At 36.0% G+C, this 27,138-nt stretch overlaps 1 protein-coding gene across 3 annotated transcripts in view; it reads right to left on the bottom strand.

Moving 5' to 3' along the window:
- DPH5 (diphthamide biosynthesis 5) overlaps positions 1-27,138 on the bottom strand; it is a 45,276-nt gene that overhangs the window by 9,369 nt on the left and 8,769 nt on the right. Inside the window, exons 3-6 of one of the 3 annotated variants that reach the window (XM_074188286.1) lie at positions 21,652-21,760; positions 11,315-11,435; positions 3,306-3,345; positions 2,312-2,427 (exon numbers count right to left, since the gene is read on the bottom strand). In XM_074188286.1, coding sequence (XP_074044387.1) covers positions 2,312-2,427; positions 3,306-3,345; positions 11,315-11,435; positions 21,652-21,760 — 386 coding nt within the window. The remainder of the gene's footprint in view (positions 1-2,311; positions 2,428-3,305; positions 3,346-11,314; positions 11,436-21,651; positions 21,761-27,138) is intronic. The other 2 variants (XM_074188287.1, XM_074188288.1) reach the window with 2 other exon arrangements.

Here is a 27,138-nt window from a genome sequence, read left to right on the forward strand (position 1 = left end):
TATTAACACCCCTATTTTACTGATAAGCAAACTTGAGACTTAGCAGGGATAAATGACCTATCCATGAGAAGACAGCTGGTCAGCATGAAAGCCGGGATTAAGAGGATGTATCTGAACCCCAGAGTCGGTACCGCTCCCATGAAGCCAGAGCCCAATTCAGGAGTCCTAAAGTGGCTGGTGGGGAGAGAACCTGGGTGACCCAGAAGGATGGAAACATCCTTGACAAAAACAGGGAAGTCAGGCAGGACAGGCTGAGGGGAAGGAAAAATTGTCTGAATATGCTGAATTGAACATACCTATTAGATATCATGGTGGAACATCCCAACAGGGATTTGGGGACATAGCATTGGGAGTCTGGGAGATTTTGGGAGTCATCTAAAGAAATGGGAGAAGCTGAGGAAAAGAGAGTAGCAGAAGTGTGTGTGGGGGGGGACAGAGACAGAGAAAAGAGACAGAAAGAGAGACAAAAGAGGAGAGGGAAGGAGGGGGAGAGAGACTGAGACAGAAAGAAAGAAGAGAGGGAGGGAGAGAGAGAGAACAGAAGAGGGGGAAAAAATGAAGATGGGGGGGTTGGAATAACATCCCAACAAGGAGATTATTAAGATAATATATCTGGATTGTACCTCAAAGGAGGGAAGATTGCTGAGTGAAGGTAAACAGGAAGAAGGGTCTAAAAGCAAACCTCCTGGTCCAATATAGAAGGAATATAAAAGATAAAAATCTAGTATTAGAGGGAATGCCCACAGGAGGAACATCAGGGGATGAGTCAATTTTCTGCATTAAAAGGAGATGGAAAGAACAAGGGAGAAAGGGGGTTAATATGAAGGGCAATTCATTTCAGCCTTAAGATCAACTCAATTCCATAAGTGCCTACTCTTATAACTGGAAAATGCAAAGATAAACAATCTAGTCTCTACTGAAAAAGGAAAGACTGTTTCTCAGGTATCATCCTTATAGAACTACTCCAAACAACTTAATTGTTCCTTAGTAATTTTTAAGTTTTATATGAATTTATTTGATTGAACCTCAGTTTACCATAATTTTACTGAGTGTAAATTTCCTTCTTTCAAGCTTCAAGGGCTTCCCCCTAGGCTGAATATATAGCTTTAATCAAAGTCGTTCTCAGAGTCTGTATTTCTACTCTGAATGGTACTTGTGTAAATGACATTCTTCAGCAAAGTTTCTGATAGAAATAATGGCTCAGGGCTGACTTGAAAAATAACATTCTTTTAACATAAGACTAGTTAATTCCAGTTATTACTGGTAGTTAATTCAGTAGGACCATCTAATCATTAAGCTGAAGGAGAGATAAAGATTTTAGGTTTTGTTATCAGGTGGGAAAACTGTCCCAGGACTTCTCCAAACTACAAGCAGTAATCAGTGTGAATTAAGCAATTTTCTTGAAAGATAGACTTGCATGGATGAATACTGAACACTTTATGTAAACTAAGAATACTGGAAACCCCAGCACAATGTCTGCATCATCATTGAGGAACTAGTAATGGAAATATACTCAGCATCCCCAGTTACTGAAAAGTTTCTAAATTAATCCCTTTTTGTAAGGGTGTGTCAGGAAATGGTGGTCAAAGTCAGCTGTCTTACAACAGAGGTCAGTGGGAGTGCTTCTCAGGACATGAGGTGCTAATAAGTAAAACAAATAGAATTTACAAGGATGGTTCTCTCACATTGTTTATACTCTTAACATTTTTAGTGGAATTAGCTTGTAAGATTGATTGATTGATTGGTTGATTTAGGTTTTTGTGAGCCAATGGGGTTAAGTGGCTTGCCCAAGGCCACACAGCTAGGTAATTATTAAGTGTCTGAGGCTGGAATTAAACTCAGGTCCTCCTGACTCCAGGGTTGGTGCTCTATCCACTGCGCCACATAGCCGCCCCAAGATTTACATTCTTGAGATAACCTCAAATTAAAATTTATGTTAGTAATACCCTCAGTATATCTCTTTTGGCTCAGTAAGTGGAATATGGATTTTAAGAATAAATTAAAAAAGAAATGAAAACTAGAGAAATTACTTCACTTTTTTTTCTGAGCCTCAGTTTTTCCTTCTGAAATGAGATTGAACAAGGGGATCTCAAAGTATTTTCCAATTCTAACTTTCTAAGAATCTGTGAATATAACCAACATTAAGAGCCAAAGGAAAACTTTGGAGTAGCAAGGATTCTACTTGAAATAAATAATGTTAAGACAGGGGTCAGGGAATTGGGAAACTCCTGCAAATCCCAACAGAGGCTGGATGACAACTGGTTAGGGATGTTGCAGAGGAGATTCAAACTGCAAACTGGCTTGAAGAGACCTAAGCAAACACCTGGTTCCTCTCCGCGAGCTCTTTGGTTTTGAACAATCTCCAGAAGCTGCTGGGCTGCCTGGTTCACAGTCATGAATCGTGGAGGCTCATAGATCTTCCTTCCCCTAAAAGGACAAACCAGATTTCACTGTTCTTAACCATTAAACCACACAAGACTTCATCAATGGAATTATTCCCCTACTTCTGACTAGGGCTCCCCAGCCCCTGTTCTATTTGAAGCCATGTGCAGAACCTACTCTGAGCACACAATGAACTAGTTAGAATTTCAGTATTATTTCTGATACCTTTCCAGTGGTATTACTGGACTTCAAATTCAGTACAAAATCCAAAAGTAGCTTCAAAAGACAGATGTACTGAGTAAAAAATCATTCAAAATAAGTGGCTGGATATACTAGGTTCAGTTTTGCTAAAGATACTAAGGTTAACCAGGATATCATTGATTTTTATGACTACTTTAAAAGCCCTATTTTCCTCCTTTTACTACTACTTTCGTTATAAAAAAATATTTTTTATTTTTTTATACAAGTGTTTTTACATTACTAAAATATTCTTGTTTAAGAATAAACATAATACCCCATCCCCCTGAAAATATAGACCCTCATGAGCAATAAAGAGAAAAAAAATTAAAATTGTTATTAATAACATTATTAATAATTATAATGACAATGATGATGATGATAGGGGCAGCCAGGTGGCGCAGTGGACAGAGCACCAGCCCTGGAGCCAGGAGCACCCATTACTACTACTTTCAAAGAGTTAAGACAAAAACTTGCTCAAGGCCATTTTATTCCAATGAGCTGTAAAGATAAACTATGCATGACTAATGATCAGGAAAAAATTAAAAAATATTTAATTTGTAACTAATGGATAATCAAATCCATTTTTCTTAACCATTTTCAATACTTAAATCCTTTTACATAACACAGTAAAAGAATGAAATGATTCAAAAGAACATATTCACATTTTCAAATCAACAACTCACTTTATTAGATTTTCCAAAGACCGTTCCCTTATTTGGAGATCTATAGAAAGGGGGAAAAAATTAGTTAAGTATGAAGTTTACTCAAAACACTGTTACATTTCAGTTAATGGCTACTCTACTTTTGGGGTTTTATAGAGTCCAATTTTACAAAACACAGGTTAAATAATTAAGAATACTCATGACTCCTATAGCAGACCTTACATACTGCAAATTTACAACCTAAAGGGAAGTGGCAATCTTTGGAGCCAAACATGCAAATGCTTGTTTTGTTCAAAGGCCACCAACCATCACCACACAACAATTCTACTCCAAAGACAAAAAGAAATTGTGCCTGGGATTGAGTTTTGAAACAGGAAATTTCCTTCCTCTGTGATTTTAGATGAACCAGACTTACCATGTTGGCCTGACCTTTACCCAGCAGCTAATCTAAATTACTGTATTCACATGGCTGGGAATTGAATAGACCTGAATATGACCTTTTCTCAAAGGTTTTGGTACATGCCTACCATATAGAGTCTGAAAAATACAGTTAAGAATTGTGCAAAGGTTTTTCTCCATTCTCCAGATTAAAAATGAGACAAAAGAAGCCTCAATATTACCTTTTTTTTTAGATTTTTTTTCAAGGCAATGGGGTTAAGTGGCTTGCCCAAGGCCACATGGCTAGGTTATTATTAAGTGTCTGAGGCTGGATTTGAACTTAGGTTCTCCTGACTCCAAGGCCAGTGCTCTATCCACTGTGCCACCTAGCCGCCCCTCAATATTACTTTTTTAAATAAATTAGTTGTACCTAATGAAAGGAAGACAATAAGGTCAGAATTCAGCTGTCATTCGTCATAAACTCATGGAAGGAACCTTTTGTGTTCCCTAATTTGTTAGCTTTTTGCAAATAAATGTTTCATGGAAGTGACCAGCTACAAGCAAAAAACATAAATACAGTAAAATGTCAACATTGAGTTTCACTCACTGACTAGTCAGCTAAACTATTTAGTCAAAAGGGGAAAAGGCAGCTTCATTTTATTTCCTCATAAGAACCAATATGAAGCAGCAGCTGCTTCCTATATATATATACTTCAGTGAAATGGTTTTCACCAATATAAGTGAAATGAAAATATAATGAGAGAATTTTTAATGCATCTGCTTGAAATTAGCTCATTCCATAAAAAATAAGTTAACACAGACATACAAAATTCAAATGACAATTTATGAGGGATTAGAGAACTCAGGATGAAAGATACTAAAGTTCAAAGTTCCACTTGAATGGTGCATTAGCAATTATAACTTGCAGTTAAGGAATTTTTATATTTATGAAAGTGGAATTCAATAAATTTTATTTTCTTTAAAAAAAATTCTTTTAAGATTTTTGAAACAATCAAACAGGAAAGGTATTGAGATGGTCCATTTATTAATGTTTGTCCTTCATTCTTGAAGAAGACCACATCAGAGAGGTATTGTCATGATAAGCACATGAATTGGATGGGGGGTGGTGGGGGGTGGGGCTGTGCTAAGTTGCCAACCTTACTTTCTCCTCCAGGACCAGATATGAATCAGGATGACTGGAGATGGCCCTGGATGCGAGGCAATCAGGGTTAAGTGACTTGCCCAAGGTCACACAACTAGTTAGTGTCAGTTGTCTGAGACCAGATTTGAACTCCTGTCCTCCTGACTCCAAGGCCAGAACTCTATCCATGTGATACCTAGATGCCCTGGTCATTTATTAAAAACTATTTTAAGACAGTAATAGAGTACTCTTTACATACTCTATGTGAAATTGGATTCTTGATGTTGCCCTTATACCCAGGAGTCACATAATGCCCTTGCCAGATTATTAAATATAATAACATACTACTTAGCTCTGGCCTCCCTTCAGGGTTTATTATAGTTTTCTTTGTACCTGATGTATCCGGATACAGGTCTATGTCACTTTTCATATCTACTGACAGCGCCACCTTGCAATTAGTCAACCAGAATTTTGTCAAGGACCGGGGGAAAAACAAGGCAAAAATAAGTCCCTGGCTTATGTGAGTTTATATTCTATAAGGAAAGACAGCATTTGCTACATAAATAAAAAATTCATAAAACAAATTCAAGGAAAAAACGAGAAAGGGGAAGGAAAAAAAGAGGGATCAGGAAGGGCTTTGAGTAGGAGTCACTAAGCAATACTTTGAAAGAGACAAAGAAATTTAAGAGTTCGAGGAAATGTTCTCTAGGCATGGTGGGACAAAGAGTTTGATAAAAGGAATATGGAGTGAACATTTTGAGGAAAAATAAATGTAGTTGGGCCAGAGGGCAGGAAAAGATATTTTGCACGTAATAAGAGACATTTTTAGGGATTTTTTTTTTAGTGAAAAAAGATCCTATTCTCCAGGCTTAGGTTAATTAACACTAGGATGTCAGTGAACAGAGACTGCGAGCCACTGAAGAAGGAAATAGCAGCAAATCACTTCAGAATGTTTGCCAAGAAAAACCTATGGGCAGTACCAAAATGATAAAAGAGATGATACTTGAAAATAAGCCCCTTAGCCAGAAGAAATCCAATTCATTATTAGGGAAGAGCAGTGGACAACATAGCTCAAAAGGAAGTTCAGCTATGCATAAGTCTGTAAGAGGAAAAGCTCAATGCTGTAAAGATCAACATTGCAAAGGGACATGGAACAAAAGATCTATGAACCAAGTTATGTAGATGTGATCAAACAGATGATAGAAAGATCCTATCATAGGGTTAAGCTTATCTAATCCTAGATATGAGCATTATTTTTCACTTAATGCAGAATTCCAGAGAAGAGCAAGAGGAGATAAAGTTTTCTTAAATGAGTAATTTAAAGAAATAGGAAAAAACCCAATCACAATCAGAAGAGTTTAAAGGGAGCAAGAAGAGACAATACAACCACGCTAGACATCTAGAGAATGAAGTCAAGTGAGCCTTAGGAAGCTCTGCCAACAATAATGGCTAGTGGAGGTGAAGGAATTCCAGCTGAGCTCTATAAAACCCTAAAAGATGATGCTGTTAAGGTGCTGCCCTTAATATAAGACAAATTTGGTATAAATCACAACAGTGACCCCCTGAATTGGAAATATTCATTTTATATGCCAATCCAAAGTAGGCAATGCCAAGAAATGTTCAAATCACCAAATAATTGTGCTCATTTCATAGCAAGGTTATGTTTAAACTTCTATCAGCTATGCTTCAGCAATAGGTGAACTGAGAATTATAAGCAAAGTAGGCTAGTTTTCAAAAAAAACAGGAAGAACTAGAAACCAAATTGTCAACATTCTCTATATTATGGAAAAAGCAAGGAGGTTCCAGAAAAAAAAAATCTACTTTTGCTTCACTGACTTCACAAAAACCTTTGACTGTGTGGATCACAACAAAATGTGACAAGACCTCAGAGATGGGAGTCACTTGGGGAACCTGACTATGGGCCAAGAAACAACAGAATTAAATATGGAACTGAACTCTTCTAGACTGGAAAAGGAGTATAACAAGGTTATATCCTGTCACTTTAATGATTTAACTTATTTGCAAAATACATCATGCAAAATGCCAGACTAGATGATTCAGAAGCCAGAATATTAAGGTAAGCTAGGAGAAATGTCAACCATCTCAAATCTGCAGACCATTTCAATCTAAAAGTGAAGTAGAATTAAGAAGTCTTTTGATGAAGTTGTGAAAGAAGAGAGTGTAAAAGCTGGCTGGAAGCTTAACACCAAAAAACTAAGATCTTGGCACCTGTGCATCACTTCCTGGCAAACAGAGGAAGAAATGGAGGAAGATCACATTTTATATTCTAGGGCTTCAAAAATGACTGCAGATAGTAACAAAGCAGCTATGAAATTTGAAGTAAAGCTGGAGCAAAACTGGACAGCATACTAAAAAGCAGAGATATTCCTTTGGGGACAAAGTTCTATAAAAGCTCTGACTTTTCAAGTAGTATGGCAGTGTTGAGTCATAAAGAAATCTGAGTACCACAGAATTAAGCTTTTGCACTGTGATACTGGAGTAGACTTTTTTGAGAGTCCCTTTGGTCAGCAAAGAAGTCAAATTATTCAATATTTAAAGAAATTAATTCAGGTTATTCACTGAAAGATCAAACACTGAAGCTGAAGCTTATATATAGTTTTAGTCACATTATGAGAGGAAAGGACTCCTTGGGAAAAGCCCCTAAGTTGAGAAAGGCAAAAAAGATTGAAAGCAACAAGAAAAAGGAACAAAAGAGGATGATATGAATAGTGTCACAGAAACAATGAACATGAGGGTGGACAGACTTTGAAAGTGAGTAGCAGAAGGGTTTGGTGTGCTATGGTTCATTGGGTCACTAAGAGTTGGTGAGTAACAACTAAATAACAATGACTTCTCTCCACTGAACTTGTTTCCTTTTTTTACATCATGAGTTAGCATTGAAGCTTCAATTTTAGTTTTGTTCCTTGCACAGGAATATTAAAAATAAACAAAAAAACACAACCAATAAGAAAATAGCTAGTTCTCCTTCCACTACTTAGAATCTTCATTTCCCAGCGCATTCTCAGTTCTCACTGCCCCTAGAATGAAGGGCAGGTACTTCAGTGGTATGACTGGTATGAATAAAGGGGCTATGGCTACCAGTCTCCTCAGCCCTATAACTGATCTTGTTGGTATAATTCCCATCTCTTTACCCTCTATCTTGGGTCCCAAACCTTATTCCAAGTTCCATGACTGTCTATGCTGTTCTCTCAAAGTATGTGAAACTCTCCACAAGGAGGTACCAAGTCTCACTCAAGGTGATTAGATTCTACAATATCATATTTAAAGCATGCTACTTTTACATAATTTTTTTTTTGCTAGACTGGGAACCTAACTACTGTGAAGAACATTATTTTTATGGGAAAATAATTTCAGAATTTCAGGCTGAAAAATTAATTCTTGATAAAATGGGGATTGCTTCTAGTCATATTTACCATTCTGTTTTCAAGTCTTACATTCATCTACTCAAATGAATTTGTCTTGTAATGGAATATATTTTTTTACTCTTTTAGCTCCAAAGTCCTGACATACCCAGAGCATTAAAGTATATCATGTTTGTGATGAATCTAAATACCTATGACATTGCAGGTCCCCATGTATTTGCTTTTATCATAAAATCATAAGGGAGCAGCAGTTTAGTTATTTTGTTTTCTCTCTCAGAAGAGTAAGAGAAAACAAGTAGCTCTTTCAAAAAGAATTCTCAAATGAGGGGAAAAAAATGATTCCACTTTGCCTTCATTACCTCACCATAAAGTTTCATATTTAGCCTTTTGTCTAGATTGTGACCCTTCCTTCAATCTCTTAATCCCTTGGTTGTTTCCCAGGCTATTAACTCTGCAATAGACACTATTCCTCTTTTTCTACTTTATACCCCTTGTTGAATAAATTCAAGTGTACAATCTTTTCTTCCAAGTCCCTGGTCTTCTTATTGCCAAATGCATCCTTCCAAATCTCAGCCCTGGATCACTCCCCGCTGGCTCCCCCTGGATCACTCACAACTTACTGTGTTGCTCCTTCATATGTGCTCCTGAACAAAGGTGGAGACAATCGTACAATTGTTTTGAGTGGGTCCAGTACAAATTTATGTTATACTGATGCTGAGTGAGATGAGTAGAACCAGAAGAACATTGTGCACCCTAACAGCAACATGGGAGTGATGATCAACCTTGATGGACTTGCTCATTCCATCAGTGCAACAATCAGGGATAATTTGGGGCTGTCTGCAATAGAGAATACCATCTGTATCCAGAGAAAGAATTGTGAAATTTGAACGAGGACCAAGGACTATTACCTTTAATTTAGGGGAAAAAAAACCTGCTATCTTATTGTCTGATCTTGCTATTTCTTATACTTTGTTTCTTCTTGAGGATATGATTTCTCTTTCATCACATTCAATTTGGATCAATGTATACCATGGAAACAATGTAAAGACTGGCAAATTGCCTTTGGGGGGGGGGATGTAAGATTAGGGGGAAAATTGTAAAACTCAAAATAAATAAAATCTTTAAAAAAAAACACAATTTATGTTATACAATGTGTCAGGCCCTCACTGCTGTTAAGTAATTCTACTTAACTCCCTTATCAATTAACTATCTGATTCTTTAGTCTTTCTTCCAACTTTTCATCCTTCCTCAAACCTCCTATGGTTCTCCCCTTTCACTTGGTCTGCCTCCTCTCCTACAGCTGAGAACCCTTCCTCATTTTTTGAGAAAAAAGTTAATGCCATTCCCTATGAACTCCCTTCTGCTCCCTTTCCCCCCATCTCTTATCACTGAGATGTCATTATTTTCTTCAAGTATGTCTCATGTGAAAAAGTGGCTTTATTACCAAGGCTCAATCCCTGAGACCTACCCAAGCAATCTTATTCTGGTTTGCTTCTTCCAACAGACTGCCCTCTATTATTTCCACTTTTTCACTCACATTTTCAAATCTACCTGGTCCTATCCTAATCTCTACCGAACTCCAATCTCTAATCTTGCACTTCTCTTCAGATATCTCAAACTTAAATTCATTAACTCCAAAACAGAAGCATTATCTTCCCCCTTAAACCCTCCTCCACTCTCCCAACTTCTCAAGTACTGTAGAGGGCAAGATCATACTCCTAGACCCTCAAGTTTACTCACTCTCACTACTCATATTCAATCTATTGTCCAGATTGGTTGATTTCACCTTTTAAACATCTTTTCAGTTCTCTTCCTTCTCTCCTTACACATGGCTGCCATTCTAGTGGAGAGATTCATCACTTCATGCCTTGATTACTCTAAGAACATGCTGGGGGTCTAGGTCTGACCACATCCCCCCTCTAATCAATAAATTTCAGTGAATCCCTAAAAGCTCTGGGATCAAGTACAAATGTCTCTATCTGGCATTCAAAGCCCTCATAACCTGGCTCTTCCCTATCTTACAAATCTTCTTGCACTTTCACTTCCCCAGCCTGCCAGATTGTTCTATGCAGTGACATTGGCCTCCTGGATGTTCCACAAACAAGATGTTCCACTCACTCAGTTTAGGACATTTTCTCTAGTTGACCCTCATATCCTAGTTTCCTTTAAGTTCTCATTAAAATCTCACCTTTTATAGGGAACCTTTCTCAACTTCTCTTCATTCTAGTTATTTTCCCTCTTTTAATCATTTCCTCCTTATCCTGTATACAGAATGTTTGTATCTAGTTGTTTGCTCATTATCTCTATTTAGATTTTAGAGCTCCTTGAAAGCAGGGGTTTTTACCTTTCTTTGCCTTTTCAGTGCTTAGCACATAGCAGTTGATTTTATGTATACGCTTTGCTTTTCTAAGAATTATTAAGTCAAAAATGTGTTTTTTTTTGTCTTAGACTGCATCAACAGAAGTGTGGATTGAATTATACTACTATTGTACTTCTGGAGGTTACATCAAAAATATGGTGTTCGGGTCTGGGTGTTATATTTTAGAAAAAAATTTGACAAACTAGAATTGCTACCAAAATGGTGAAGCTACTCAGCTATGAGAATCAAGTGAAGAAATGAGAATGTTAAGCCTTGAGGAAACATCATACTATGGGCATGTGATAGCTATTTTCAGAAATTCATCCTACTTATTCATGATGCCATCTATCTCTATTCGTTGGTTATTATGCTAAATACCTATACGAAAATTCGGGTCTTTCCTACATCCTTTAAAAACAAATATAAAACCCCAAAACAAAACCCTTCAACATATCACTATCTTCAAGTTATCACCTTTTGTCTATCTTCCTACCTCAAATCCTTGCAATGTAGCTTTTAACCCAGTGGCTGAAACTGCTTTCATAAAGATCATCTATGATTGTTCAGTCCAAATTCACAATCTCTTTGTACCATCTGATACTGACAAGTCTCTAATTCCTGGAATGTTTCTCCATGGACCTCTGTAATGCTGACTTGATTTTTAGTCTTCCTATCTGATCACTCCTCTGCTGAATCACTCCTCTGTGCCTCTCCTATCCTCTAGGTAAAGCCAAAAGTCTGATTTAAAAGAAAAGATCAAAATTCTTACCCAGTAAGCACAGGGTGTGCAAGCCATTTTGTCTGTTTGTCTTCACTCTGTCAAAGAAGCTTTCTGGCTTCCAAGTCCTTGTCCAGAAAACAATGGAAGCTACTTCTCCAAAATTATACAACTACAAAACAAGAAGCAGAGATGGAATGTCATGAAATACCCTGTTCATTAATTAGGAGATAAACGGATTCTTTATAAGTATAATATATGCTATAGGACTTTGAGTTGGGACTGTTTACTTTAGAAGGAATAAATTTTTCTAAAAACTGTTACAATTAAAAGAAAAATCTTTCAGACAATGTCCTATGCTGTTTGCCCAAAAGAAACACAAGGGTACATCTCTGACCCAAGAATAACTACAGAATGAGCCATACTGAGCCATTTGTGCAAAGGATGGTTCACCAGACCACTCTTCCATTCCTGGTCTTCAGGTCTTCTAATGTCTATGCTGAATAAGGTTAGACGAAGACAAAAGGGAAATTGGTTTCCTTGAATAAGTAAAGGAAATTCAAGAGCACTGACTCTTGAAATAAAAAGGTGAACTAGAAGCTGCTTGCAGACATCCTTGGTCAAAAGTTTATAATTGGTTTTATTTCAAATGTCCTATATTTTTGGATTCTCATCCATCTTACCAAAGCAGCTCACTCCCACCCTTGTCTCTGACCCACCTTTTCTTCTGCCTAGATGTCAAGCCAATCTGTAGGCCCAGAGTAAAATATGGGCTCAAGTTGTTTCACCCTTCCTCTGCTTCCATCACCATGCATTAAGCAGTAGTTTTTTATACTTGGAGAGGGAGATACACACACAGACACACACACAGACACACAGACACACACACACACCCATATCTATTTTCTATGTCTGCATACCTTTCATGGAATGCAAATTTCTTGGATTTCCACTTTTGCCTTTATATTCCCAACAACTACCCAGTGCCTGCCACAGAATGAGAGCTGAATAAACCTTTACTATTGATTTATTTTTATTTTTAATTTACTAATATTTACTGTTATTTACTAATGCTTCCAGTTAGGAAATCTCTGTTATAGTACAGACTGGGGGGAGGGAGGGAGAGGGGAATAAATTCTTTCTTTTTTCAATTTTTAAATTGTGCATGCATGTGTGTGTGTATAGGTAATTCCAGCACAGTTATAGAAGATCCTTGCTTCTTCCATGTCTGTATTTTCAAGAAGATCTCATGGCTATTAATATTTTGATTTGTTTCTTGTAGATATTCCCCAAGTCTTTTGGAGGGTTATAAATTCAGTGGTTGGCATTATCAAAAAGGCCAGTTGGGCATGAGACTGAACACATGTATAACATGACAACTTACAAAGGATGATGGATTATTGATTTTATCTGGGGCATATTTTTTGTTATTTTCTTAATGAGGCAGCAAAATACAGCATCATTTTAACATTTTGGTTGTGGATGCCAAGATAATCTTAATAGACCACTATGCAATAAGAATCCTAAAATCCACAAGTATTCACCTGGGATTCAAAAGACCTGTATGCTAATAATAGTTTTACTGGTAGATTTATCTGAGCTCAGCAAAATTCCTTATACTTTACACCTTTAGATAATACAAAACCCATTCTCTCTAATGACAGCACTATAATCTGAAATATATCCAACAAAGAAGATACTGGGTTAATATTTCAATGTTTCACATCATTTAGAAAAGATTCTCGCTTTCCACTGACATGTATAACATGGAAATTAATAAAGGACAAAGAGAAGCAACCATGTGACAAATAGGGGCATTTGTTTTACTGTCAAATCAAAGGTGCATCTTAAGAAAAGTCTAGAAGCAGCAAACTGTGGGGCAGTATATATGAACAAAAAGAAATAATTACCCAGTACTACTTTTATAACAATAATAAGATATATGGGAAAGCTATTCTAAAGTATATTCAGCTTGTTTGAAATTCTCTCTAATGCTTGATTAGGTATTCTTCAGAGACTTTAGAATTGAGAATACTTCTGGTTCAGGAAGATCTTTGAGACTTCTAGACATTATTCTTGACTTGGCTAATTAAAATGTCAAAATCTAATCTCTTCTAGTATATTTGGGTACCTCACTAGCTCTATCTGGAATAGGAGTTAAGAGTTCTTAACTTGTGGGTCTATGAAATTGATTTTTAAAAATATTTTTGTAAATATTTCAATAAGCTTTATTTATAATCCTACTTATTTTATACATTAAAAAATCATTCTAAGAGGGGACCATAGACTTCACCAGACTGCCAAAGGAATTAATGACACAAAAAAGGTTAAGAACCCTCTCTTCTAAAAAATAACATATTGCACATGCCTGCTCCATAGTTATTTCTCTCCCTAGAAGTTGTGAATCTGATAGGGCCATAGTAAGTTTAGGTAAATAAAAATGATAACATCTTGAAATGATTAGTGATGTAAAAATACCTACTGCTATATTTAATATAGTAACATCAAGCAGGAGGAACTTTGAATAGTCCCATTTTGCAGTGATCTTTAAGTTCATTCCAAAAAGAAATCAGCTGGCTTATAAATATGACAAATTATTAAGAGTCCATCTGGGGTGGCTAGGTGGCACGGTGGACAGAGTACCAGCCCTGGAGTCAGGAGTACCTGAGTTCAAATCTGGCCTCAGACACTTAATAATTACCTAGCTCTGTGGCCTTGGGCAAGCCACTTAACCCCATTGCCTTGCCAAAAAAAAAAAAAAGAAAAAAAAAAAGATGGGTCTTCTTAAAAGCCCCAGAGTGTTTTCCACATAATAGTCATTCGATGAATGGATATTTAAATTTCCTTTTTTTAAAAATCAAGATCAAAATAAAATTTAAACTTATTATGTCTGAGAGATAGGTGGTAGGTAGCAAGAAGTGACAATAATTTGTAGCTGTGAAGTGACAAGGCATTCTGAGAGACAGGGTAGCTTGTGCCAGGTACCACCACCACCTCAACTATCACCTGCCCTCAGAGGACCTTGGACCCAAAAGCTTTGGGGGGAGTGGAGCCCCTCAGACCATTGGTCTTGCTTCTATTCCTGGGTCTAATATCATCATTCAGGGAGGCACTCATTGTTAAGAAGGGGTCTACCCTATTCAACACCTTTAAAATGAAAGACTGTTATTGATGGGCAGGTAAAACTAACTGTAGGAGTGGCAACAGCCCCCCAGATCCTCTGTCCTTCCATCCAGCATACCCCATCATCCTGGGAAACAATCTCTATGGGTAGACAGCCTGGTAATGGCTTCTGTCACAACAGTGAAGACCCAGAAAATACTACTCCTGCCTCCAAAGTCTCTGGCACTGTTAGATGGTTCACAATCAGCAAGTGATACTATTTTATCAATAGAACTTACTCTAAAGAAGATATATTCCTATGTGTATTATCATTAAATGTTAAGGATCGTGGGAGTTTTCCATCTGTCTAGCAGTTACAACCTCTTATGGACTGTTTTCCCCATCAGAATGTGGGCTCATTAAGAGCAGAAAGGAAGAAAATAAGATGAAATGCCTACTGTGTGACAGACATAAATATTTCATAGGATTCTCACAGCAAGGAAGTTCAGTTTTATTATGCTCATTTTACAATTAAGGAAACAGAAGCAGACAGAGGGTAAGTGATTTTCCCAGGAGCACAGAGGAAGTGTGGCTGGATCTGAACTCGAGTCTTCCTGATTCCAGGTCCAGCCCTCATTCCCTTCTTTTCCTATTGAGAGCCTTAGTGCTTTGCACTTCAGAGGAGCTTAGATTCCCCTTCTTTCAGGTTACTCATAACTAATTAAGCAGAGCTTTGGTCTCAGCATTCTCTGTATGAGTGGGACCAGGCTTTCTTTTTTTCTGTACTAGGTAATGATGGATCTGAATAAATAACAGGGGCAACTGAAAAACTAGCTGGTTCCTAGAAAGAAAAAGGGTAATATAAGAATTCAAGAAAGGTAATATTGATTATTCTAAGTGACAGATGTTAATTTTTTAGAAACAAGTTTCATATATAGTTTCCTCTAATGTGGAACTATATTAAAAACAGTACAAGATATGATAATACTCGATGTCAGTCATGCAACAGCAGCAGCAAAGATGGAAAGTGGAAGCACTTCTCAATATTGAGAAATTACAGTCTTTTCCCTGAACTATTACTACAGCTGGCCACAATGGTGATAATGCACTTTAGCCAAAAACAAATTGCTACCTGAATTCATGAAGTGTTTAGTTGATTTTATCATACCAGGTTTGAAAAACACAGAAAGAAACACAGAAGAAAGTACAAAACAATTCTTAGATGTTATTTCTATATTATAACCCCCAAATCAGAAGGATAAAGCAAAATCACATCACTGCTGATGAAAAGAAATCTGATTGCATTTGACAACATCCTGCCACATAATTTTATAGAAGTTTTAAGCCAGGAAGAATACAAAGAAGCTCAACCTCTTCAGTGATAAGACTGATACTTAGGAGGCCTGAATTATATTCACACTTCTTTCTATCTGACCTGTTAAGCCAGATGATTGTATTTATGTTATTCATTTAAACTCAAAATACTCTGTTGGTAATGTTGTGAACTGATCCAATCATTCTGGAGAGCAATCTGGAACTATGTTTAAAGGCAATCAAATTATGTACACCCTTTGATCTAATAATAATAATACCAATACTAGATCTATATCCCGAAGAGGTCACAAAAAGAGAAAGGACCTGCATGTCAAAGATATTTATAGCAACTCTTTTAGTAGTGGGAAATGGGAAACAGAACAAGTTGTGTGGATTTCAGAAAAATCTGAAAAGGCAGCACCGACCCTGGAGTCAGAAGTACCTGGGTTCAAATCCGGTCTCAGACACTTAATAATTACCTAGCTGTGTGGCCTTGCAAAAAAACTAAAAAAACTAAAAAAAAAAATCTGGAAAAGCTTACATGCACTAATGCAGAATGAAGTGAGCAGAGTTAGGATAACATCACTGTACACAATTTCAGCAAAACTGTGTGATGATCAACTATGAATGATTTAGTCCTCAGTAATACAATGGTACAAGACAATTCCAAATGCCAGAAAATGCTATCTACATCCTGAGAAAGAACCGATAAGAGTATGAATGCAGATCAAGCATGATACTTTTCACTTTCTTTATTTCTTTAGTGGTTCCTTTCTTTTAGCCTGTTTATTCTTTTATAAGATGACTAATATAGAATTATGTTTATGTGATCATATATATAAAATCTTTACCAGATTCACTTGCCTCCTTATGGAATGGACAGTGAGAGAGGGAGGGATATAATTTGAAACTCAAAATTTTAAAAATATGTTAAAAAAATTAATATGTAATTAGAAAAAGTTAAAATACTAATAAAAATAAATTTGCTACACTCCAACCTTGTCATGTGTAATGAAGGGCTCAGTTTCTTTTGTGGCTTAAGAAAATATTCATTATTATGCCAGGGAAAATATTCATTATTACTCCTATAGTTTTTATAAAAGGATTCCCACTGAATGATCTGGCTATTTTGTTAAACAAAGCAGTAAGTTATACCACATCATGTATAACATATAACTTGGAATTTGTATATGAATTTGTAAATTCTTAATGTATTTTAGTCAAGTAGCCTTGTTTTGAAATCTGAAATACATGTAACTTAGATCTAATTTAATTTAATAAGCATTTATTAAACAACTTTATTTATATGTATACACACACACACACACACACACACACACACACACACACACACCATTATGGTAGGCACTGGAGACACAAAGACAAAAGACAAAAAGCCATGTTCTCAAAGAGCTGATAGTCTTCTGGGGTAAAATAACACAAATAGATAAGTAAACATGGGCAATGTAATTATGGAGTGGAGTAAAATGAAGTGCACTAGTAATTGAAGGGAAGGAGGGGAAAGAATCAGGAAAGACATTTTATAAGATATAGTCTTGAAGGGAGCAAGGGAGCTGAAAGGGATGGGGAGAGCATTTAAGGCATAAGAACAAAAGCTACATTGCTGTGTACAGGAACAGCAGGCTGGCCCAGTCTACTCCAGGGAGTATGGAAGAACATATAATAGGAAAGTAGTTCAGAAAGACAGCCTGCTAATATACTTTGAAGGTTTTAAAGGCCAGACAGAAGTGTTTTATTCAGACAAGGGGAATTAGTGACCACTGAAGCTTTTTGAACAGACCTCTGCTTCAGGAATATACAAAAGCAGGAAGTGCAGGCAGAAGGCTACCGCAGCAGCTCAAGGGAGAGCAGGGAGTGCTTGAACCAGGGCACTGGTTGTTTTGAAGAGAGAAAAAGAGTCAGATGTGAGAAATGAAGTTGAGAAAAGTTGTGGAAGTAAGCTCAAAAAGATTCAGCAACTGACTATGTACAAAATGAGGGCAAATTAAGATTTTGAGATTCTGAAGAATATGAACAAGATAAGTTTTGACTAATCAGGTTTAGTGAATTTTCTAATTTCAGTGCTCTTTCTAATACATCTTATGTATACTAACAAATTGTTTTAATTAAAGTGACTCTTAAAATTATGTTTATAAATCTAATTCATCCTACAAAGAGATGGCAGCCATATCTTACTGATCATAGTTTTCAGAATGTTTTTTCTCCTGCTCAGAAGTGTCCATAACCCAGAGAATAAAGTTAAATTCTCAGCATGGTTTTAAGGCTCTCCACTATTTACCTAAACCTACCCTTTTAAAATGTTCATCTTTTACTATCTTATATACTACACTTAATCTGGCCTAATTATAATTTCCTAAAACTTTCCCTCAACTTGGAATGAATGATGAATGAAAAAGCATGACTTTCCCTTGCGTTCCCACTTGTGAAGACCCTATCTATCTCTAAGTCTATCTCCAATGCCATTTGTTTCAGTGACTTTCAGATCAGAAAGTCTGATCCACTCAGTCAGAAATTTCTATTCCTTTTACATTCTTGTTGAACTCTTTATCTTTTATGGCATCTGTGCTTTTCTACATTGCAACATAATTGAAATTGTATATAATTACATCATTGTTTAATTGTCAAATAAGAAATATTTCTTTTTACTGAGTCATTTACTGATCCACTTAGTCATTAATAATTCAATGCCAGCTTGATATTGATTTGGCCCAGGGAACCTTGTTTGTTCCTATGCTTTTATAAATAATTTGGTTAAAGGTGAGGAAGGTATCTTTGCCAAATTTACATGTAACACAAAGCTTGAGGGGATCTATAATTAAGTAAAAAATGATGATCCAAAAAGATCCTAAGTACAGGCCCAAATTGATCAAGAAGATAGCTAATAGAAACAAAGAAAAGCAGCTTGGTTGAAAAAAAAATTAACTTTAGAAATACAAGATGGGGGAGGTATGGTTGGATGTTAGTTCATTTTAAAAACACCTGGGGATTTCTGTAGACAACAAAGCTCATCAAGCAACAGTGTGATAAAGCAATTTTTTAAAGTTGTTTTTTTTTTTTGCAAGGCAATGGAGTAATTTGCCCAAGGTCACACAGCTAGGTAATTATTAAGTGTCTGAGGCTGGATTTGAACTCAGGTTCTCCTGACTCCAGGGCCGGCACTCTATCCACTGCACCACCTAGCTGCGCCTATGATAAATTTTAAAAGGTAATTAAACTAGGAAGATGTCAGTGACTTAGTCAAACCATATCTGGAATAATGTGTCACTATTTTACAAGGGCGTTGATAAGCTAGAGAGAGAACCCAGAAAAGGTTAACGTTACAATGAAGATTCTAGATAGAATACTTGAGACTCCATTTAAGAAACTGGTGATATTTAGTTTGGAGAACAGGAGAAGATGACTGTATTTGAAAGTCTACTCAGAAAGACTAGACTTACTCTGCTTGGTCCTCCTAAGAGAGAACTAGGAGCAATTTGTAGAAGGTGCAAATAGGTAGATTACAATTGTTTTAGAAAAAATTTTCTAACAACTAGAAATGTTACAATTCGGGAAGTCACTTGTTCCCTATCACTGGAAGTCTTCAAGCAAAGAATGTATGACAACCAGTTGAGTTCAAGTATAGAAGGGTTTCTTATTCAGGTATGAGTTATAATAGACAGAAGCTTCTGTGTTCGCAGGATTCAGAGTTTGAAGAAGTTGATATATTTTATGATCAAAAGTTGGAAAGGGACTTTAAAGGAAATCTAATTCACCCTCTTCACTTGAAAAATGAGGAAATAGAAAAGTAAAGTGATTTGCTTGTAAAGTCATAATGCATTAGGCAACAGACCCAGGATTTGAATTGGGGTTTTAGGATGAAAGGTTTATTCCCAGGGCAGTAGTATGTATTGAAGTTTCTGGAAGGCTCATGGATTGGAGAGGAAAGGCAATTTGCTTGTAGTGTCCATTAGGGCCAAGACAGTGAGAAACTACATAAAGTATATATATTTACTGAATTAAAGATTTCTCAGAGACTAGTCCCTGTGCAAAGTTAGCAAGACTATCACTAGACATCTATAGAGGTCGTAAAGTTATAGATTTAGAGCTGGAAGGTACCACTGAAATTTAGCTCTTTTTTATAGAAAAAAAAAACTACAGTGAAGCCCAGGGAAGTTAAGTTACCTGTCACTGATACTAAGTGGCAGAGCCAGACTTTGAATCCAGGCCCCCTGACTCTGGATATAGTACTCTTTCCAAAGAGAACTATACAAACCTTTTCATTTCCTTATTAAAAAATCTCTACTAGCAAAGAATTCTGCCACTTATTCACCCTGAAAGGTCATCAAGTTTACACCTACCTTTGACTCTTCCTGGAAGAGCCAGCTGCAGGGAGTTGATTACTGCTTAATTCTAAGAGACATTTAAAGAAACCAATTTTCCAGGTATAACCTTGGGTAATGCTGAAAGCCTTTCCCGTGGTGGTAACAGGGGTAAGAATGACTTTTAAAAAATTATCTAGTGCCTAGTTCCCCTTTTTTCAAGAAAAAAAGTGAACAAGAGGCCATACCAAGGCAAATGTTATTCAACAGACTATTAAGCAAAACCTAATCTTGGGAACTAAAATATAATCTAATTATGTTAAAACAAATCCTCATTAGTCTATAGAACAAACACATTTTTCATGAGATTTAAGATATTTCAGACTTGCTAAAGGATTCGTAACTCATAGATGCTGGCTCAAAGTATAAAGAAGATCCAATTTAGGGTGATTCTCAGGAGAGATTTTGGAATTAGAGTTGTAATGGCCCTTAATCCAATTTAGTCTTTAGCCCAGAGTAGAAGTGACTTCCTAAAATCAGGAGGCAGTTACAAGCAGACGAATATTTGAATCCAGATCCACTCCAAATGTCAAGCCTTTTCCATAGTGCCAAATAGCAATGACTATATGATGATTCAGATATTTAATTAGAAGATATTAAAAGTCAGTTTGGCTTAGATTTTGGAATACCTCAGGGAAAGAATCAAATAGTTTTGAATTCACTGAAACATAAAATTGTTTAGTGGCAGAGAAATATTATCAAATATGTTATTAAATACTTCTGTAAAAAAAAATTTAGCTATCGTTTTATCCAAGTTACCTAATTGTTGGATGGTTAATGGTTTTTTTACTGAGTAGATCACACATTCATACTTTTAACATATCACTATACTCTGACTGGAACTTGAGTTCACTAATTTATTATCATGCACAAAATGTGCTAGATGGTTAAGGAGATATGAAATTTAGATAAAACATTTGGCACAGTGCCTTTATTGATCAGTCACACAATCAATATCTGTTACCTTTGTTGCTGAATGAGAAATTTCTAGTCTTACACAGATCTGTACATATTTATTTTTAGGGTCAAGAGTAAAGATAAAATCAAACATTTATGAAATGGTAGGCTTGGATTTGGTTCAGCCTATATTCAGAGATTTTCTCTGTGCAAAAGTTAAATGGTCAACATCTGATTTGAAATCCTGTTAAATGTAACAACAACAATAAATTTCTTTGTACTTGGGAGTGTGATAAAGTGAATATAGTGATATAGTGACCTCAGAGTTGGGACCTGGGTTGAAATCCCAGCTTTGACATACAGGTGATAAACAGTGGGCAATTCACTTAAGATCTCAGAGCTCCTATTCAATGAAGACTGAACTGCACAAGAGTTGCTAATGATCACTGACTGAGGGAGTTACCTTACCAAGAAATTCCTAAGTCAATGAAATTACACCTGAACTAAAACCAGAAACTCCCCAAACTGACCTGAAAATTTATTACAGATTTTGTTAAATGATTCGAGGCGGGGAGGGGAATCAATCAGAACTCTAGCAAGATTCTATACTCAATTGTGTATTCATGTGCTCAAAAAAAATTAAAATGCAATTCTAAAAAAAATACCACTAGTTTACATACTGGTATGTATACATACCTGCAAACCACAGCAGCCCACAGCACTCAAGATGGAAGCATTATGAACAATTCGGTATGGGATCCCCATCTTTACTGCTCTTAGAATAAGATCACTGTGTGTTGTAGCCCTGAGGGAAGAATGGAATGGGTTAAATTGAAACAATAGCCAGGTTCAAAGAACAAAGACTATGGTATGTTTAGAAAGTAAAATGACATTGCATCATGAGAAATGCTATCAGATAGACTGACTTTGCAGCAACCTTCTCCAATCTGTTAATGCATACAGAAGACTTTTACTATTGCTCAACAAGGACTGAAAATATGAGGTAAGACTCATATACTTAACTAATCTAAACTACTTTCTCACAAAGTTGAAACTGAAATAGTAGCATATTTATTACTGTGTAAAGCAAATTTGGCAGCTATTTAAAGGAGAAAAGTTGTACTAGTCCTTTGTTCTGCAAACACCTGCAAAAAGACATCTGTTGAACAGCGAAAATTAGCTTCTAAACAGAGCAGCATGACTTCAATGCTCTCAATTAAAGGATGAGGATTCTTCCTGTACTTCCCAAACACAATAAAGAAATATAGATAAATAAAGAAATATATATATATATATATAATATATATATTTATGGAGAGAGCACATTCTTATGGATAGTAGTTTTTATGAGGCTTAAAATTTATATACTTAAATTTTATATTTAAAATCTTTCTGGTCATTGTTCAATTGTGATTAGTTTTTACTATTTCAAAAGTGGCTTCTATGTATAATATTCTCCATTGTATGTTCTCCCTGCCACCTTGCCTTTCTATTTTTTTAGCTAAGTCTATAGTTACAATAAAAGAAAACAAATGAAGTTGATATGTATATGCTACAATTATTAAATTGTGAAATGAAAAATATTAATTTTCAACTATTTCTAGAATGGGCTTTTTTTTAAATAAATAAGAACTCTCTGATTAAGGAAAGCAACATTAGCATGTACGAGGAACCACATACAAATAAGCAGAATCTGTCAACTGGTCAATGCATACTAAGTAGCAAGATCAAGAGCTTTCACTCGATGAGGCAGGTGGAGACAGATGAACAGATACTCACTAGGGAAGCCTGTTTAATTATATACATAAAACAAAAATTAATCTGAAAAAGCAACTGGTAAGTAACTTCCTTTGCCCTAAATTTTGAAATTATGCACAAGATATTTGTAAGGAATTATTTCATCTTGAACTTCAGCAGAAACTCACTATTTCATAGTGTGAATTCGACAAATGGTTCATAATGTAAATTTTAAAGCAGCTAAAAAATAATTATTTAAGTCTATACCTCAAGATTATGTAAAACACTCATCTGGAACTACTGTGTGGGCACTGAACAAAAAAGATTTAATAATGACTTGCTAAAACAAAGTGATTAAAGAAACTACTAAAAATGTGAGAAAAAAAGTGAAAATTTTCTGCCTTTGAAAACTGGAAATGATTTTAAATTTCTTAGTTTTTGAGATGAAGGATAATTAGATTAAAATGCTCTATGAAAAAAATAGATGTAATTAAATGGGTGCCCAGTCATTTGATTGTATTAGCTGTCTATCATTTTACTCCTTCATAGGACTAAGGAGACTGCTTCAGTATGGGGGTAAAGAAAATGTAGTCTGCCTTTTGTCTGCAAGAGAGAAAGAAGGACCTCATGGTAAAGTTGGACATGTACTCCAAGATATAAGAACAATAGATAGAGAAATTAAGAAGTCAACAGTGAATGGGAAGATGGGCCAAAAGTGATTGCCAAATACAACATTCTAACAACATAACTGAAACAATATAGATAAGGGAAAAAATGGGGAAATATCTAAAAAGACTGATGATAGCTACACAGGTATATTATTTCTCTGATGTGCCAGCAAGGGGAGTTCACTTAGGAGTTCAACTTTTTAAAAGGGCTAGAATAAAAATGGGAGGTGCAGATAATAAAAGTTGATATAAAAAAGTACTCATGGATCTACCAAGACTACTGCCCCAAAGTAAAGCTATGCTGAGCTGGGGGAAAACACTAGGGACAATTAAAAAAAAAAGCTTTTTAAAGGAGCAAGAAGAACAAGGAAGAGATGGGTCCACTACTAAGGACAACTAACAGAGAAAAAGTGGAGCTATTCAGTTCTTATTTCACTTCTATAATTTCTACTTAGCAAGTACTTTATATTGGCTGACTTTGTGAAAGAGGGATACAAATTGGCTGGTTCAGAGGGGAGAAATTGCAGAAAGCGAATTAAGGGAAGAACACATGTCCAACTAATATTCAAGATAGCTAGAAGTTGAATGGGCTAACCTAGGAGTCAGGTCTTCAAGAAGAGTCTAGGCAACTGTTTTTCTGGGACTTTTAGTTCAGTTGTGAATGAGTTCAATACCTTGAGTTGTTTTACAACTGAGATTCTGTGATTTTGAAAGTCTGCTTTGAAAGCTGGAGTTTTCAGGGAACAGTCCCTTTGTCCCAGCTCTCATCCAACCACTTGTGGAGGAGCACTGTGCTTGGTTTTTTTAGATGCCAGAGTTTAGAAGGAGATTGTTAAGCTGCAGGGTATCCAGAAAATGGCAACTACTAGGTAAATAAAGGACTTGGACTCCAAGAGACCTAAGGGGTTAGTTGAAGTAACTGGGAACAGTTAGTCTAGAGAAGAATAAGGAAGACACTGATACCTATCTTCAAGTATTTAAAAGGCTATCATAGTGGAAGAGTGTCCATTAGACAAGAGCCATGAGCAACAGAAGTTACAAAAAAGGCAAATTTTGACTTGACAATATCAGGAAGAACTTAAAAAGTAAAGTTATACAACAATCAAATGAAAGAATCATTCTAAATAAATCACTAAGCCAAAAATTCAAATCCAAACTCTTGAGATTTCACTTTAGGTTCAGCAAGCTGACAAAAGGATAAAAGATAGAAATAGTTCATGTCAATGGGCTGTGGACATATGGGCAGACTAATACACTGCCAATGAAGTTGTAAACTGGTTCACAATCACTCTGGAAATCAATTTGGAAATGTTAAACAGTGACAAAAATGTCCATATTCTGACCCAGAGATCCTTGAAAAAGAAAGCACTCATTTACTCCAAATATTCAAAGCAGTCTTTTTTATGTAGCAAGAGAAATAAAACAAATGCCTATCAATTATAATATATCTAAGAAAATTGCAGTGCAGGAATATGATGGAATTTTACTATGTTTTTAGAAATGCTGAATAAGAAACTATGGAGATATATAAAATGATGCAAAGTGAGGTAAGCAGAACCAGAAAAACACCACACACAATCCAAAACAAAGAAAATATCAAGTATGCAAAAACCAAAATAAATGCTGCATAATTATAATGATCAAGGATGTACCAGGAGGGGACCTTTGCAGGTGGGTGACCTCTGCCACTGATGACTGCTGATGAAATGGTTAGCTGTACTAAACCATTTTCCCCCTTTCCCTTTAAATTCTTTTGTTAGAGGTGGGGTGGGGGTATACATTGGGAAATGGTGATCCAACAAAATGGAATAACAAAAATGTTTCTTATAACAATTAGAGCCCAAAAGTTTAATGGGATACTTCAGGAAGTATTGGCTTCTCCAACTGGGTATCTTCATGCAGAGACTGGATGACTATTTGTTGGGCATGTTATAAGGAAAGGGGACAGACTCCGTTTGGATAGGGGTCTGATTGATGGTCGCTGAATTTCCTTCCAGTTCTAAAATCCTATAATTTCAGTTTTGAGTTTTAAAGTTATCACAGAGGAAAAAAATCAAAATGATGCACTTCAGCATTCTATATTCCAATTTCCTCACCCATGGACTAAACACCACTGAGTAAGGCAATATGCAAGACCTTTTCCAGCACAAGTGGTATAAATCCACATATAGCATTTGTATAGGTAGAGAAATCTTTGTCACAAGCCTAGAGCTAATAAGAAATTGGTCAAAAGCAAAGAATAAAATAGCGCCACACTTCATCATGACTTCTCATTTACTGCAAATTCAGATCCACATCTCTCCTTACACCCTATCTCCAGTGAAATTATCCTTTAACATCTAATATGATCTGGATCAAATAGTTTCTTCCTAATTGTTAACCTCCTTTTCAGATGCACTAAAAGGTATTACCTGTTTAATGGAATTATGGTTAGCTTCTGTGAACTATACCTGTCTTTTCTCATTGCCTTCCTGAATATTCCTTTTCTTTGCTATCTTCTTCCAAATCTGGGTTAAGACTTAGTATTTTGCTGCCTTACCCTGATAGTTTCCTCCTCCTATGAAAGTTTCCGTGCATCAATTAAATCACAGGCTGACCTTATCTCACAATTTAATCATCAGATAAATGACAGAGCCTTTTATTATTACTCATTTGGACTATTTCAACAGACTACTAACTCATTTCTCTCTTGTTTTTCCCACTCTATTCTTTCCTTCACAATGCTGCTATATTATTATTCCTGGTACACCAATCTAAGCATGATGCCTTCTAGCTCATTCCTATTACCTAGCAAATAAATCATAAAACTTTTTTCAGTTGGCTAAAAGAAGACCAAAATTTCAAAAGAGCATAATATCTAAAGGCCTTTCATGATTTTTCTCTAACTTGTTTTTGCACTCTTATCAAAACATAAGCCAAACGATAAGCTATGAGGTGTTTCCTCAATATGCCTCATGTTATCTTGCCTGGTCATGCAGAAGGCACAAAACTAGAAAAAAAAATGTAAATGTGAAAATCAAAGAGGTATATGAGGGAGGTATGGGATCCAGGGAGGAAAAGGAATAGGTTTTTCAAGGACAAATGGGGAAAGATGTTCTCCAGCCTTCTGGCTGTCCATTTTCTTTCTACAGATCTTTAGGATACCCACTCAAATAGGCTCTTCAAAAATTCTTCCCTGGTCTTCCAACTGAAAAGATTCATCATACTTGTGAATATAGGGCTTTGTAAGTCCCCACTCCATTGCTCCTATACTACAACTGATTACATGTAGAACTCTAACGAGGACAGAGAAGGCATCATCATCATCTTTAGAATACAGCATTATGTATAAATGTCTTTCAAAAAGGAAGTGCTCAGTAAATATTAGTTGAATAAAAAGGACCAGTTTACTAATCAGAAAATGATAATCTGTTTTTGGACTTGGAGCCATAAAGACCTTGAGTTCAAATCTGGCCTCAGATACTTACTAGTAATGGAACCCTGGGTAAGTAAGTCACTTATCCTGTTTTAGTTTCCTTTTCAGGAAAATGGGAAGGAAAACAGATTCCTCACAGAGATTTAATCAAATGAGAAAATATTTGTAATGTGCTTTGTGAACCTTGAAGCTCTATATAAATTGCTATCATTAACTCAGGATCATTTTTTTATATATACACTTCTGTTAGCTTTAGCTTTGTCTATCTAGTTTATGGCTAACATCAAGAGAAGATACCATATATTTGGGTAAAACTTTAATTTTAGAGTCTCTAATTGTCAAAAGCTAAACAAAACTCTAAGC

Source organism: Macrotis lagotis, chromosome 5, assembly GCF_037893015.1.
Source record: "Macrotis lagotis isolate mMagLag1 chromosome 5, bilby.v1.9.chrom.fasta, whole genome shotgun sequence".
In the NCBI taxonomy this organism is placed as follows: Eukaryota; Metazoa; Chordata; class Mammalia; order Peramelemorphia; family Peramelidae; genus Macrotis; species Macrotis lagotis.